The sequence below is a fragment of the Heterodontus francisci genome, chromosome 32 (assembly GCF_036365525.1).
Source record: "Heterodontus francisci isolate sHetFra1 chromosome 32, sHetFra1.hap1, whole genome shotgun sequence".
NCBI lineage: Eukaryota > Metazoa > Chordata > Chondrichthyes > Heterodontiformes > Heterodontidae > Heterodontus > Heterodontus francisci.
In genome coordinates, this window is record NC_090402.1 from 55233980 (window position 1) to 55246990 (window position 13011).

At 50.2% G+C, this 13011-nt stretch overlaps 1 protein-coding gene across 5 annotated transcripts in view; it reads left to right on the top strand.

The window, feature by feature from the left end:
* Positions 1-13011, top strand: part of LOC137347822 (exonuclease mut-7 homolog) — a 556743-nt gene that overhangs the window by 216881 nt on the left and 326851 nt on the right. For all 5 annotated transcript variants that reach the window (XM_068012844.1, XM_068012843.1, XM_068012840.1 and 2 more), the window contains 2 exons: positions 4602-4675; positions 7685-7723. In XM_068012844.1, coding sequence (XP_067868945.1) covers positions 4602-4675; positions 7685-7723 — 113 coding nt within the window. The remainder of the gene's footprint in view (positions 1-4601; positions 4676-7684; positions 7724-13011) is intronic.

The window sequence follows — 13011 nt, forward strand, 5'->3', positions numbered from 1 at the left end:
TTGGACCAGTGAGCATAGACATCAATCCCCATGTTGAAGTCTCACATGCAATCTGTATTTTTATATTGCCATTCTAAATCCTTGTAACTCTATTTATAATGAAAAGTGATCATTTAAACCTGTCATGTCATGACAATCTATGACCAGTGGTAGCACACTCCCCTCACAGTCATTGCAGCAGCCTACATGGATATGGGGCAATTAATGGAGGTGTGACGGAATGATGCCTGATAAGTAAAATACTCCGGGCTAAAGAGAACTCTCTGGGATAAGGTCCGACCTTGGTTTATGCATTTTAAAGATGCAAATAATAATTAAGTTTGTGGGATAAATAAAAAACGACTGAGATCCAGAAGGGAATAGATATATTGAATTTGGATGGATTGCCATGAGTTTTAGAAGCAGGAGTATTCAGAGGGAAAGGACACAGACAGATTAGAGCAGGTCACTTCACACCGATGCATGTGGAATGCGGAACCCGGGGTGGGGGTGAGGAGTAACGAGTATGGGGACATGTAAGGGAGCATTAGTGCCATATTTGAGGCACTTGAAAGAGATTAGTTTTTGAATCATAGAAAGTTTACAGCACAGAAAGAGGCGACTTAGCCCATCGTGTCTGTTCCGGCGGAAAACGAGCCATCCAGCCTAATCCCACCTTCCAGCATTTGGTCCGTAGCCCTGCAGATTACGGCACTTGAGATACATATTCAGACACCTTTTAAATGGGTTGAGGGTTTCTGCCCCGACTACCCTTTCAGGCAGTGAGTTCCAGACCCCCACCACCCTCTGGGTAAAAATATTTTTCCTCATCTCCTCTCTAATCTTTCTACCAATCACTTTAAATCTATGCCCCCAAATCACTGGCATCTCTGCTAAGGTAAGTAGGCCCTTCATATCTATCCAGGGCCCTCATACTTTTGTACATTTCATTCAATTCTTCCCTCAGCCTTCTCGTGTTCCAAGGAGAACAAGCCCAGCCTATCCAATCTTTCCGCATAGCTGCATTTTTCCAGTCCTGGGAACATCCTCGTAAATCTCCTCTGTACCCTCTCTAGTGCAATTACATCCTTTCTGTAATGAGGTGACCAGAACTGCACACAGAACAAGTTGTGGCCTAACCAATGAGTTATATAGTTCCAGTATAATTTCCCTGCTCTTATATTCTATACCTCGGCTAATAAAGCAAAGGATTCCATATGCCTTCTTAACCACCTTATCAACCTGTCCTGCTACCTTTCAGGGATCTGTGGACATTCACTCTGTGGTCCCTCACTTGCTCTACACTTCTCAGGACTTTTCCATTAATCGTTGTATTCCTTTGCCTTGTTTGACCTCTCCAAAAGCATTAGCTCCCACTTCTCTGGGTTGAATTCCATTTGCCACATTTCTATCTACCTGACCAATCCATTGAAGTCTTCCTGCAGTCTACAACTATCCTCCTCGCTATCAACCACACGGCCATTTTTTTGTGTCATCTGAAAACTTGTTGATCATAGCCTCAACATTTACATCCAAATTGTTGATGTATACCACAAAAAGCAGGGGAGCTAGTACTGAGCCCTGCAGAATGCCACTGGAAACAGCCCTCCAGTCGCAAAATCATCTGTCAACAGTTACCCTTTGTTTCATGTCACTGAGCCAATTTTGTATCCACCTTGCCACTTTTCCCTGGATCCCCTAGGCTTTTTTTTAAGCAGTCTGCCATGTGAAACCTTGTCAAAAGTCTCGCTAAAATCCATGTAGACCACATCAACTGCACTACCTTCATCTATCCTCCTTGTTACTTCAAAAAATTCAGTCAAGTTAGTCAGACACGACCTTCCATGAACAAATAAATGCTGACTATCCTGGATTCATCTGTACCTTTCTAAGTGAGAGTTCATCCTATCTCTCACAATTAATTCCAGTAATTCGCCCACTACCGAGTTTAGACTGACTGGCCTATAGTTATTTGGTCTATCCCTTGCTCCTTTTTTAAACAGAGGTACAATGTTAGCAGTCCTCCAATCCTCTGGCATCACACCTGTATCCAGTGAGGACTGGAAAATGATGGACAGACACTCCACTATTTCAATAAAAGCAAAATACTGCGGATGCTGGAAATCTGAAATAAAAACAAGAAATGCTGGAACCACTCAGCAGGTCTGGCAGCATCTGTGGAAAGAGAAGCAGAGTTAACGTTTCGGGTCAGTGACCCTTCATCGGAACTGACAAATATTAGAAAAGTCACAGGTTATAAGCAAGTGAGGTGGGGGTGGGGCAAGAGATAACAAAGGAGGTCTAGATTGGACCAGGCCACATAGCTGACCAAAAGGTCACGGAGCAAAGGCAAACAATATGTTAATGGTGTGTTGAAAGACAAAGCATTAGTACAGATTAGGTGTTAATACACTGAATATTGAACAGCAGCAAGTGCAAACCTGAAAAAAAAAAATGGGTAAGCAAACTGAACAAACTACACATAGGTTACCTTTTTAGTCTTTTATGGGCCCTACTCTTTCCTTACTTACTCTTAATGTATTCATAAAACATCTTTGGGTTCACCTTGATTTTGCTTGACAATATTCTTTCATGCCCTCTTTTTGGTTTCCTAATTTACTTTTATGATTTCACCCCTCCACTTTCTGTACTGATCTCAGCTTTCTGTAGTATTGAGTTCTCGGTGTCGGACATAAACTTTCTTTTTCTGCCTTATCTTGCCCGGTAAGCTCCTTGTCATCCATGGGGCTCTAGATTTGGCCATCCCATCCTTTTTCTTTGTGGGAATATGTTTACTCTGAACCCCCTGAATTTCCCCTTTGAATACCTCTCACTGCTCTGACACTGATTTATCTTCAGGTAGCTGTTTCAGTCCACTTTCACTAAATTGCTCCTCAGCATAGTAAAATTGGCCTTGCCCCAATTGAGAGCTCTAACTCCTGTTCTATCCTGGTTTTTTTCCATAATTATGTTAAAAGTGACTGAGTTAATATCACTACCACCAAAACCTCTCCCACTGTCACTCCTTCCACTTGCCCAGCTTAATTTCCTAAAATTAAATCCAAAAATGCTACATACTGGGCAAAAAAGGTTCTCCTGTGTACACCTCAAGAATTCTGCTCCCTCAATTTCTTTCACACTGAAACTATCCCAGTTAATATTGGGGTAGTTAAAAATCCCCTACTATTACTGCCCTATTGTTCTTGCACATCTCAGAGATTTGCCTACATATCTGCTCTTCTATCTCCCTCTGACTGTTTGGGGATCTACATTTCGCTCCCAGCAGTGTGATTGCCCTTTTTTTGTTCCTTAGCTCAATCCATATGGCCTCATTTGATGAACCTTCTAACATATCATCCTCCTCACAGCTGCAATTGTTTCCTTGACAAAGTTGCCACTTGCCCTCCTTTCTTATCTCCCCCCCGCCCCCCCCACCCCTCTCTATTGCGCCTGAAAACCTTGTAACCAGGAACGTTGAGCTGCCATTCCTGTCCCACCTAAAGCCATGTTTCTGTAAGAGCTATGATATCATACTGCCATGTGTCTATCAGCTTTGTTTCCTCTGTCTTCCAGACTCATCCACTAATTTTCTGCCTTCCATTTTCATTTCTGATTTTGTCCTAACTGACTCTACCTCAGGTCCCCATCCTTCTGCCAAACTAGTTTAAATCCTCCCCAACAGCACTAGCAAAATATCCAACAAGGAACTCAGTCCTGACTCTGTTTAGGTGCAACCTGTCCATCCTGTACAGGTGCCATCTCCCCCAGAGCTGGTCCCAATGTCCCAGGAATCTGAAGCTCTCCCTTCTGCACCAACTTTCCAGCCACGCATTTATCTGTCTTATCCTTCTATTCCTGTACTCACTTGCGCATGGCACTGGGAGTAATCCGGAGATTACTACTTTAGAAGTTCATCTTGCTAATTTCTTACCTAGCTCAGTAAACTCTTTTTGCAGGACCACATCCCTCTTTCTACCTATATCGTTGGTATCAATGTGGACCATGACTGTTGGCTGTTCACCCTCCCCCTTCAGAATGCTCTGCAGCTGCTCAGTGACATCCTTGACCCTGGCAACACAACATCCTGGATTCATGTCAGCGGCCACAGAAACGTCTGTCTGTTCCCCTGACTATTGAATCTCCTATCACTATCACTCTTCCAGTCTTCCTTGTGCCCCTCTGTGCAGCTGAGCCACCCGTGGTGTCATGTCCTTGGCTCTGGCTGCACTCCCCCTTGTCTTTCCATCACCTTGCTCAGTATTCAAGGATTTTGGGGATTAGTTCGCTGAGTCTTTCCGTCCTGCATGTTTCCATGTTTCTTACAATGACATATGTCTTTAATGCATGTGGTATAGCTGATCACCATCCACTGGCCCCTGCTAGAAAGTTTGTGTTGGTTGAGAGCAGGATTGGAAATGTGCTAACGAAAAGTGAATAGCCGTTGAGACTCCTTACTTGGGCACATTTATGGGGAATGTCCATACGGGTAAGGTAGTGGACAGTAGCTGATGCTATGGACCATATCCCAGCAAAGGCCAAGACCTGCGGGAGAGGAAAGGAGGAAGAGAAGAGGAATGTTTGAGTAAAGTGCTGAAAGGATCTTCTGTTTTTGCTGTCCACAGTGTTCTGCCCAAATGTTGTGAACCAGCGCTACTTAGCTTCCATCAAATACCTTTTGTTTAAACGTTTTGTGGAGGTAAGTCCCAGTCATTCTTATGCAGGCTGTGGATTAGTAGAAGGGTGGGATCAAGTGTTTGAATTGTCCAGGATATCAGTTTGCACTGAGCTTGGTGATGGTACAGTGAGCCATCCTGCTGGTGATCTGATACAGCAACCCCATCAGTCAGCTCCCACTCGAGCTCCCCCTATGTATCAGTATGTAACTGACCAAATTATCAAAGACTCTCTTCACCGTTACCCTCTGTCTTTCCCTCTCCACCCCCTTCCGCCCCCGTCTTTCCCCCTTCCGCCCCCGTCTTTCCCCCTTCCGCCCCCGTCTTTCCCCCTTCCGCCCCCGTCTTTCCCCCTTCCGCCCCCGTCTTTCCCCCTTCCGCCCCCGTCTTTCCCCCTTCCGCCCCCGTCTTTCCCCCTTCCGCCCCCGTCTTTCCCCCTTCCGCCCCCGTCTTTCCCCCTTCCGCCCCCGTCTTTCCCCCTTCCGCCCCCGTCTTTCCCCCTTCCGCCCCCGTCTTTCCCCCTTCCGCCCCCGTCTTTCCCCCTTCCGCCCCCGTCTTTCCCCCTTCCGCCCCCGTCTTTCCCCCTTCCGCCCCCGTCTTTCCCCCTTCCGCCCCCGTCTTTCCCCCTTCCGCCCCCGTCTTTCCCCCTTCCGCCCCCGTCTTTCCCCCTTCCGCCCCCGTCTTTCCCCCTTCCGCCCCCGTCTTTCCCCCTTCCGCCCCCGTCTTTCCCCCTTCCGCCCCCGTCTTTCCCCCTTCCGCCCCCGTCTTTCCCCCTTCCGCCCCCGTCTTTCCCCCTTCCGCCCCCGTCTTTCCCCCTTCCGCCCCCGTCTTTCCCCCTTCCGCCCCCGTCTTTCCCCCTTCCGCCCCCGTCTTTCCCCCTTCCGCCCCCGTCTTTCCCCCTTCCGCCCCCGTCTTTCCCCCTTCCGCCCCCGTCTTTCCCCCTTCCGCCCCCGTCTTTCCCCCTTCCGCCCCCGTCTTTCCCCCTTCCGCCCCCGTCTTTCCCCCTTCCGCCCCCGTCTTTCCCCCTTCCGCCCCCGTCTTTCCCCCTTCCGCCCCCGTCTTTCCCCCTTCCGCCCCCGTCTTTCCCCCTTCCGCCCCCGTCTTTCCCCCTTCCGCCCCCGTCTTTCCCCCTTCCGCCCCCGTCTTTCCCCCTTCCGCCCCCGTCTTTCCCCCTTCCGCCCCCGTCTTTCCCCCTTCCGCCCCCGTCTTTCCCCCTTCCGCCCCCGTCTTTCCCCCGCCCCCGCCCCCGCCTTTCCCCCGCCCCCGCCCCCGCCTTTCCCCCGCCCCCGCCCCCGCCTTTCCCCCGCCCCCGCCTTTCCCCCGCCCCCGCCTTTCCCCCGCCCCCGCCTTTCCCCCGCCCCCGCCCCCGCCTTTCCCCCGCCCCCGCCCCCGCCTTTCCCCCGCCCCCGCCCCCGCCTTTCCCCCGCCCCCGCCCCCGCCTTTCCCCCGCCCCCGCCCCCGCCTTTCCCCCGCCCCCGCCCCCGCCTTTCCCCCGCCCCCGCCCCCGCCTTTCCCCCGCCCCCGCCCCCGCCTTTCCCCCGCCCCCGCCCCCGCCTTTCCCCCGCCCCCGCCCCCGCCTTTCCCCCGCCCCCGCCCCCGCCTTTCCCCCGCCCCCGCCCCCGCCCCCGCCCCCGCCCCCGCCCCCGCCCCCGCCCCCGCCCCCGCCTTTCCCCCGCCCCCGCCTTTCCCCCGCCCCCGCCTTTCCCCCGCCCCCGCCCCCGCCCCCGCCCCCGCCTTTCCCCCGCCCCCGCCCCGCCTTTCCCCCGCCCCCGCCCCGCCTTTCCCCCGCCCCCGCCCCGCCTTTCCCCCGCCCCCGCCCCGCCTTTCCCCCGCCCCCGCCCCGCCTTTCCCCGCCCCCGCCCCGCCTTTCCCCGCCCCCGCCCCGCCTTTCCCCGCCCCCGCCCCGCCTTTCCCCCGCCCCCGCCTTTCCCCCGCCCCCGCCTTTCCCCCGCCCCCGCCTTTCCCCCGCCCCCGCCTTTCCCCCGCCCCCGCCTTTCCCCCGCCCCCGCCTTTCCCCCGCCCCCGCCTTTCCCCCGCCCCCGCCTTTCCCCCGCCCCCGCCTTTCCCCCGCCCCCGCCTTTCCCCCGCCCCCGCCTTTCCCCCGCCCCCGCCTTTCCCCCGCCCCCGCCTTTCCCCCGCCCCCGCCTTTCCCCCGCCCCCGCCTTTCCCCCGCCCCCGCCTTTCCCCCGCCCCCGCCTTTCCCCCGCCCCCGCCTTTCCCCCGCCCCCGCCTTTCCCCCGCCCCCGCCTATCCCCCGCCCCCGCCTTTCCCCCGCCCCCGCCTTTCCCCCTTCCCCCCCCGTCTTTTCCCCCTTTCCCCCCCTCCCCGTCTTTTCCCCCTTTCCCCCTCCCCGTCTTTTCCCCCTTTCCCCCCTCCCCGTCTTTTCCCCCTTTCCCCCCCTCCCCGTCTTTTCCCCCTTCCCCCCCTCCCCGTCTTTTCCCCCTTCCCCCCCCTCCCCGTCTTTTCCCCCTTCTACCCGTCTTTCCCCCTTCCCCCCCTCCCCGTCTTTCCCCCTCCGCCCCCCCGCCCCCCCCGTCCTTCCCCCTCCAGCCCCTCTTTCCTTAGACATTGCACTTCAATGTTCCTCCTCCTCTCCTGAATCCCTGACACTTCATCAGGTGCAGTTACATGATTGCCTTGCTCAGCTGGCTCTTTGTATGCAAATCTACACAATGTCAGTCGGGTATTTGACCAAGTGGGGCATCACGTGCTGTCTTCACCTAGTGTGGAGACTTGGCAGCAGAAGCAGGAACCCTGGTTAATTTTACCCTCATAAAATTGTATAGACCCTTTTGATTGGAATCAGCGAACGCGCAGCTCGAGCCTGACCCCTTCTATTCTCATCAGCTCAGTTGCATACCAGGTGATCACTTTGCCAGGCCATTGGAGAATCTTGTATTGGATTGACTGTGGTGACAGTTGGTTGGTGCCAAGATTAACAATAGTATGGGAGTGAGCTGGGGAGGGCAGTGTGGAGTGTGACAAAGAGTCATGTGTTGTTTTGTCTAACACTGCATTCTTCATCCTTGCAGAAGAGTATGACTGAAGAGAACTGGTCGGAACACATTGAGGTTAGTCTTGCTGTCTTCAGCAAATTTCACACTTTCCATCAGGCCTTTACAGCTTTTGAATATTTTGGCACTGTCCATCTATAGAATATTAATCCAGGCTATGATGGAGTTTGTTATTTTGATCCAGTCTATGAGGGAGTTTGCTTTGTTATGTTAATCCAGTCTATAATGGATTTTGTTTTGTTATCTTGCTCCAGTATACGATGGCGTTTTTAAAAAATCTTTTCATTGGATGTGAGCGTCGCTGGCAAGGCCAACATTTGTTGCCCATCCCTAATGGCCCTTGAGAAGGTGGTGGTGAGCTGTCTTCTCAAACCGTTGCAGTCCGTCTGGTGTAGGTACACCCACAGTGCTGTTAGGAAGGGAGTTCCAGATTTTTGATTCAGCGACAGTGAAGGAATGGCGATACAGACCGAAGTCAGGGTGATGTGTGACTTGCAGGGGAACGTTGAGGTGGTGGTGTTCCCATGCGTCTGCTGCCCTTGTCCTTCTAGTTAGTAGAAGTCATGGGTTTGGAAGGTGCTGTTGGAGGAGCCTTGGTGAGTTGCAGCAGTGCATCTTGTACATGGTACACACTGCTGCCACTGTGCACCGATGGTGGAGGGAGTGAATGTTTAAGGTGGTGGATGGGGTGCCAATCAAGTGGGTACCTTTATCCTGGATCGTATTGAGCTTTTTGACTGTTGTTGGAACTGCACTCATCCAGGCAAGTGGAGAGTATTTCATCACACTCCTAACTTGTGCCTTGTGGATTTTATTTCCAGAAATATACTTAATTTATAAAAATTTGTAAAAAAAATACATTACAAAATAGTTCAAAGCAGTTCAAATTTGACATTTCGTAAAGTACAATAGTGATCAGATTCCTTTGATACAGAACATTAGTTGCCTCACAACTCTTTCCATTTTTATATGCAATATATATATTTGCATTACACAGCAAACCATATTTGGTGCATACAGCCTGAGAGGTTTTACGCGGGGTCCAGCCCCTTGGTATACTACTGGTATACTACCTTACATGTGGCCTTTCCCCATTGAGCCTTTGCGGTGGCCTCCAAGCTTTAGTGCGTCCCTCAGCACGTAGTCCTGGACCTCGGAATGTGCCAGTCTGTAACACTCGGTTGAGGACAACTCTTTGCACTGGAAGACCAGCAAGTTGCAGACAGACCAAAGAACATCGTTCACCGAATTGATGGTCCTCTAGCAGCAGTTGATGTTTATCTCGGTGTGTGTCCTTGGGAATAGCCCGTAAAGCACAGACTCCTCTGTTACAGAGCTGCTCGGGATGAACCTTGGCAAAAACCACTGCACCTCTTTCCAGACCTACTTTGCAAAGGCACATTCCAGAAGGAGGTGGGTGACGGTCTCTTCCCCACCACAGCTATCTCGAGGGCAGCGTAAGGAGGCAGTGAGACTCCGGGAGTGCAGGAAGGATCTGACAGGGAGGGCCCTTCTCACCACCAGCCAAGCTACGTCTTGATGACTGTTTGAAAGTTCTGGTGATGAGGCATTCTGCTAAATGACTTTGGCAGTCTGCTTGGGGAACCCTTGTAGATGGTGGACAGTCTTTGGACAGTCTTTGGAGAGTCTGGAGATGAGTTACTTGCTGCAGAATTCCCAGACTCTGACCTGCTCTAGTAACCACGGTATTTATGTGGCTGGTCCAGTTAAGATTCAGGTTGATGGTAGGGATTCAGCAATGACTATGCCATTGAATGTCAAGGGGAGATGGTTAGATTCTTTCTTGTTTGAGATGTTGATTACCTGGCACTATTGTGGCGCAAATGTTTCTTGCCACTTATTAGCCCAAGCCTGAATGTTATCCACGTCTTGCTACATGTGGAAACAGACTACTTCTGCATCTGAGGAGTCATGAATGGACTTGAACACAGTGCAATCACCGGCGAACGTCCCCACTTCTGACCTTATGGATGGCAATTCATTGATGAAGCAGCTGAAGATGGTTGGGCCTAGGACACTACCCTGAGGAACTCCTGCTGAGGCTTAGATGTTTGACCTCCAACAAACAAAACCACCTTCCTTGGTGCTAGGTATGACTCCAACCAGCAGAGAGTTTTCCCCCTGATTCCCATTAACTTAAATTTTGCTAGGGCTCCGTGCTGCCATACTCATTCAAATACTGCCTTGATATCAAAGGCAGTCACTCTCACCTCACCTCTTGAGTTCAGCTCTTTTATGCACGTTTGGACCAAGGCAATAATAAGGTCTGGAGCCAAGTGGCCCTCGTGGAACTGAAACTGAGCATCGGTGAGCAGGTTATTGCTAAGCAAGTGCCACTTGATAGCACGGTTGATGGCACCTTCCATCACTTTGCTGATGATTGAGAGTAGACTGATGGGGCTTTAATTGGCTGGATTGGAATTGTTCTGTTTTTTTGTGGACAGCGCATACCTGGGCTGTTTTCCATATTATTGGGTAGATGCCAGTGCTGTCACTGTACTGGAGCAGCTTGGCTAGAGGTGCAACAAGTTCTGGAACACAAATCTTCAATGCTGTTGCAGGAATGTTGTCAGGGCCCATAGCCCTTGCTGTGCCCAGTGCCTTCAGCCATTTCTTGATATCACGTGGAGTGAATCGAATTGGCTGAAGACTGGCATCTGTGATGCTGGAGACCTCGAGGACGACAAGATGGATCATCCACTCGGCACTCTGGCTGAAGATGGATGCACGTGCTTCAGCCTTGTCTTTTGCACTGATGTGCTGAGCTCCCCCATCATTGAGGATAGGGATGTTTGTGGACCTCTTGTTACTTCTTTAATTGTCCACTATCACTCATGACTGGATGTAGCAGAACTACAGAGCTTAGATCTGATTTGCTGGTAATGGGATTGCTTCACTTTGTCTATCACTGGCTGCTTCTGCTGTCTATCATGTATATAGTCCTGTGTTGTGGCTTCACCAGGTTAACACCCCATTTTTAGGTATGCATTGTGCTGCTCCTGGCATGCCCTCCTGCACTCCTTATTGAATTTGGGTTGGTCCCCTGGCTTGATGGTAATGGTGGAGTGGGGGATATGCCGGGCCATGAGCTTACAGATTGTGATTGAATACAATTCTGCTGCTACTGATGGCCCACAGTGCCTCATGGCTACCCGATTTTGAGCTGCTAGATCTGTTCTGAATCTCTATCCCATTTCGTACCTGGGACACTACATGATGGATGGTATTCTTAGCGTGACGTCAGCTGTTAAGTCTTCACGAGGCTTGTGCGGTGGTCACTCCTACCAATACTGTCGTGGACAGGTAGATTAGTGAGGGCGGGTCAAATATATTTTTCTGTCTTGTTGGTTCCCTCACCATGCTGCAAGACTACTCTGGTAGCTATATCCTTCAGGACTTGGCCAGCTCAGTCAGTTGTGTTGCTACCGAGCCACTCTTGGTGATGGACATTGAAGCCCCCCACCCAGAGTATATTTTGTGCCCTTGCTACCGTCCGTGGTTCTTCCAAGTGGTGTTCAACATGGAGTAGTCTCATCAGCTGAGGAAAGGTGGTAGGGTTAATCAGCAGAAGGTTTCCTTGCCCTTATTCGACTCAGATGCTCTGAAACTTCATGGTGTCTGGAGTCAATGTTGAGGACTTCGAGGGCAACTCCCTCCCAACCATATACCACTCTTGTGGGACAGGAGCAGGACATTCCAGGGATGGTGATGAAGGATTCTGGGACATTGGCTGTACATTATGATTCAGTGAGTATGACTGTCACGCTGCTGCTTGACTAGTCTGTGGGACAGCTCTCCGAATTTTGGCACAAATCCCCAAATGTTAGTAAGGAGGACTTTGTAGGGTCGACAGGGCTGGGATTGCCGTTGTTGTTCCCGGTGCCTAGGTCAATGCCAGGTGGTCCGCCCAGTTTTATTCTTTTTTGACGTTTCTAAACCATTTGTGAGGGCAGTTCAGCGTCAACCACATTGTTGTGGCCTGGAGTCACATGTAGGCCAGACAGGGTAAGGACGGCAGATTTCCGTCTGTAAAGGACATTAGTGAACCAGATGGGTTTTTCCGACAATCCGGTAGTTTCATGGTCCCCATTACTGAGACTAGCTTTTAATTCCAGATTTATTAATTAATTGAATTTAACTGCCATCAACAGCCGTGGTGGGATTTGAACACATGACTCTGGAGGATTAGTCTGGGTCTCTGCATGACTAATCAGGTAACATTACTACTATGCCACCGTACACTGTCTATCTAGTCTTTGATAGAGTTTGTTATATTATTCCAGGCTATGATGGAGTTTGTTATATTATTCCAGGCTATGATGGAGTTTGTTATATTGATCCAGGCTATGATGGAGTTTGTTATATTGATCCAGGCTATGATGGAGTTTGTTATATTATTCCAGGCTATGATGGAGTTTGTTATATTGATCCAGGCTATGATGGAGTTTGTTATATTGATCCAGGCTATGATGGAGTTTGTTATATTATTCCAGGCTATGATGGAGTTTGTTATATTATTCCAGGCTATGATGGAGTTTGTTATATTGATCCAGGCTATGATGGAGTTTGTTATATTATTCCAGGCTATGATGGAGTTTGTTATATTATTCCAGGCTATGATGGAGTTTGTTATATTGATCCAGGCTATGATGGAGTTTGTTATATTATTCCAGGCTATGATGGAGTTTGTTATATTGATCCAGGCTATGATGGAGTTTGTTATATTGATCCAGGCTATGATGGAGTTTGTTATATTATTCCAGGCTATGATGGAGTTTGTTATATTGATCCAGGCTATGATGGAGTTTGTTATATTGATCCAGGCTATGATGGAGTTTGTTATATTGATCCAGGCTATGATGGAGTTTGTTATATTATTCCAGGCTATGATGGAGTTTGTTATATTGATCCAGGCTATGATGGAGTTTGTTATATTGATCCAGGCTATGATGGAGTTTGTTATATTGATCCAGGCTATGATGGAGTTTGTTATATTGATCCAGGCTATGATGGAGTTTGTTATATTGATCCAGGCTATGATGGAGTTTGTTATATTGATCCAGGCTATGATGGAGTTTGTTATATTATTCCAGGCTATGATGGAGTTTGTTATATTGATCCAGGCTATGATGGAGTTTGTTATATTGATCCAGGCTATGATGGAGTTTGTTATATTGATCCAGGCTATGATGGAGTTTGTTATATTGATCCAGGCTATGATGGAGTTTGTTATATTATTCCAGGCTATGATGGAGTTTGTTATATTGATCCAGGCTATGATGGAGTTTGTTATATTATTCCAGGCTATGATGGAGTTTGTTATA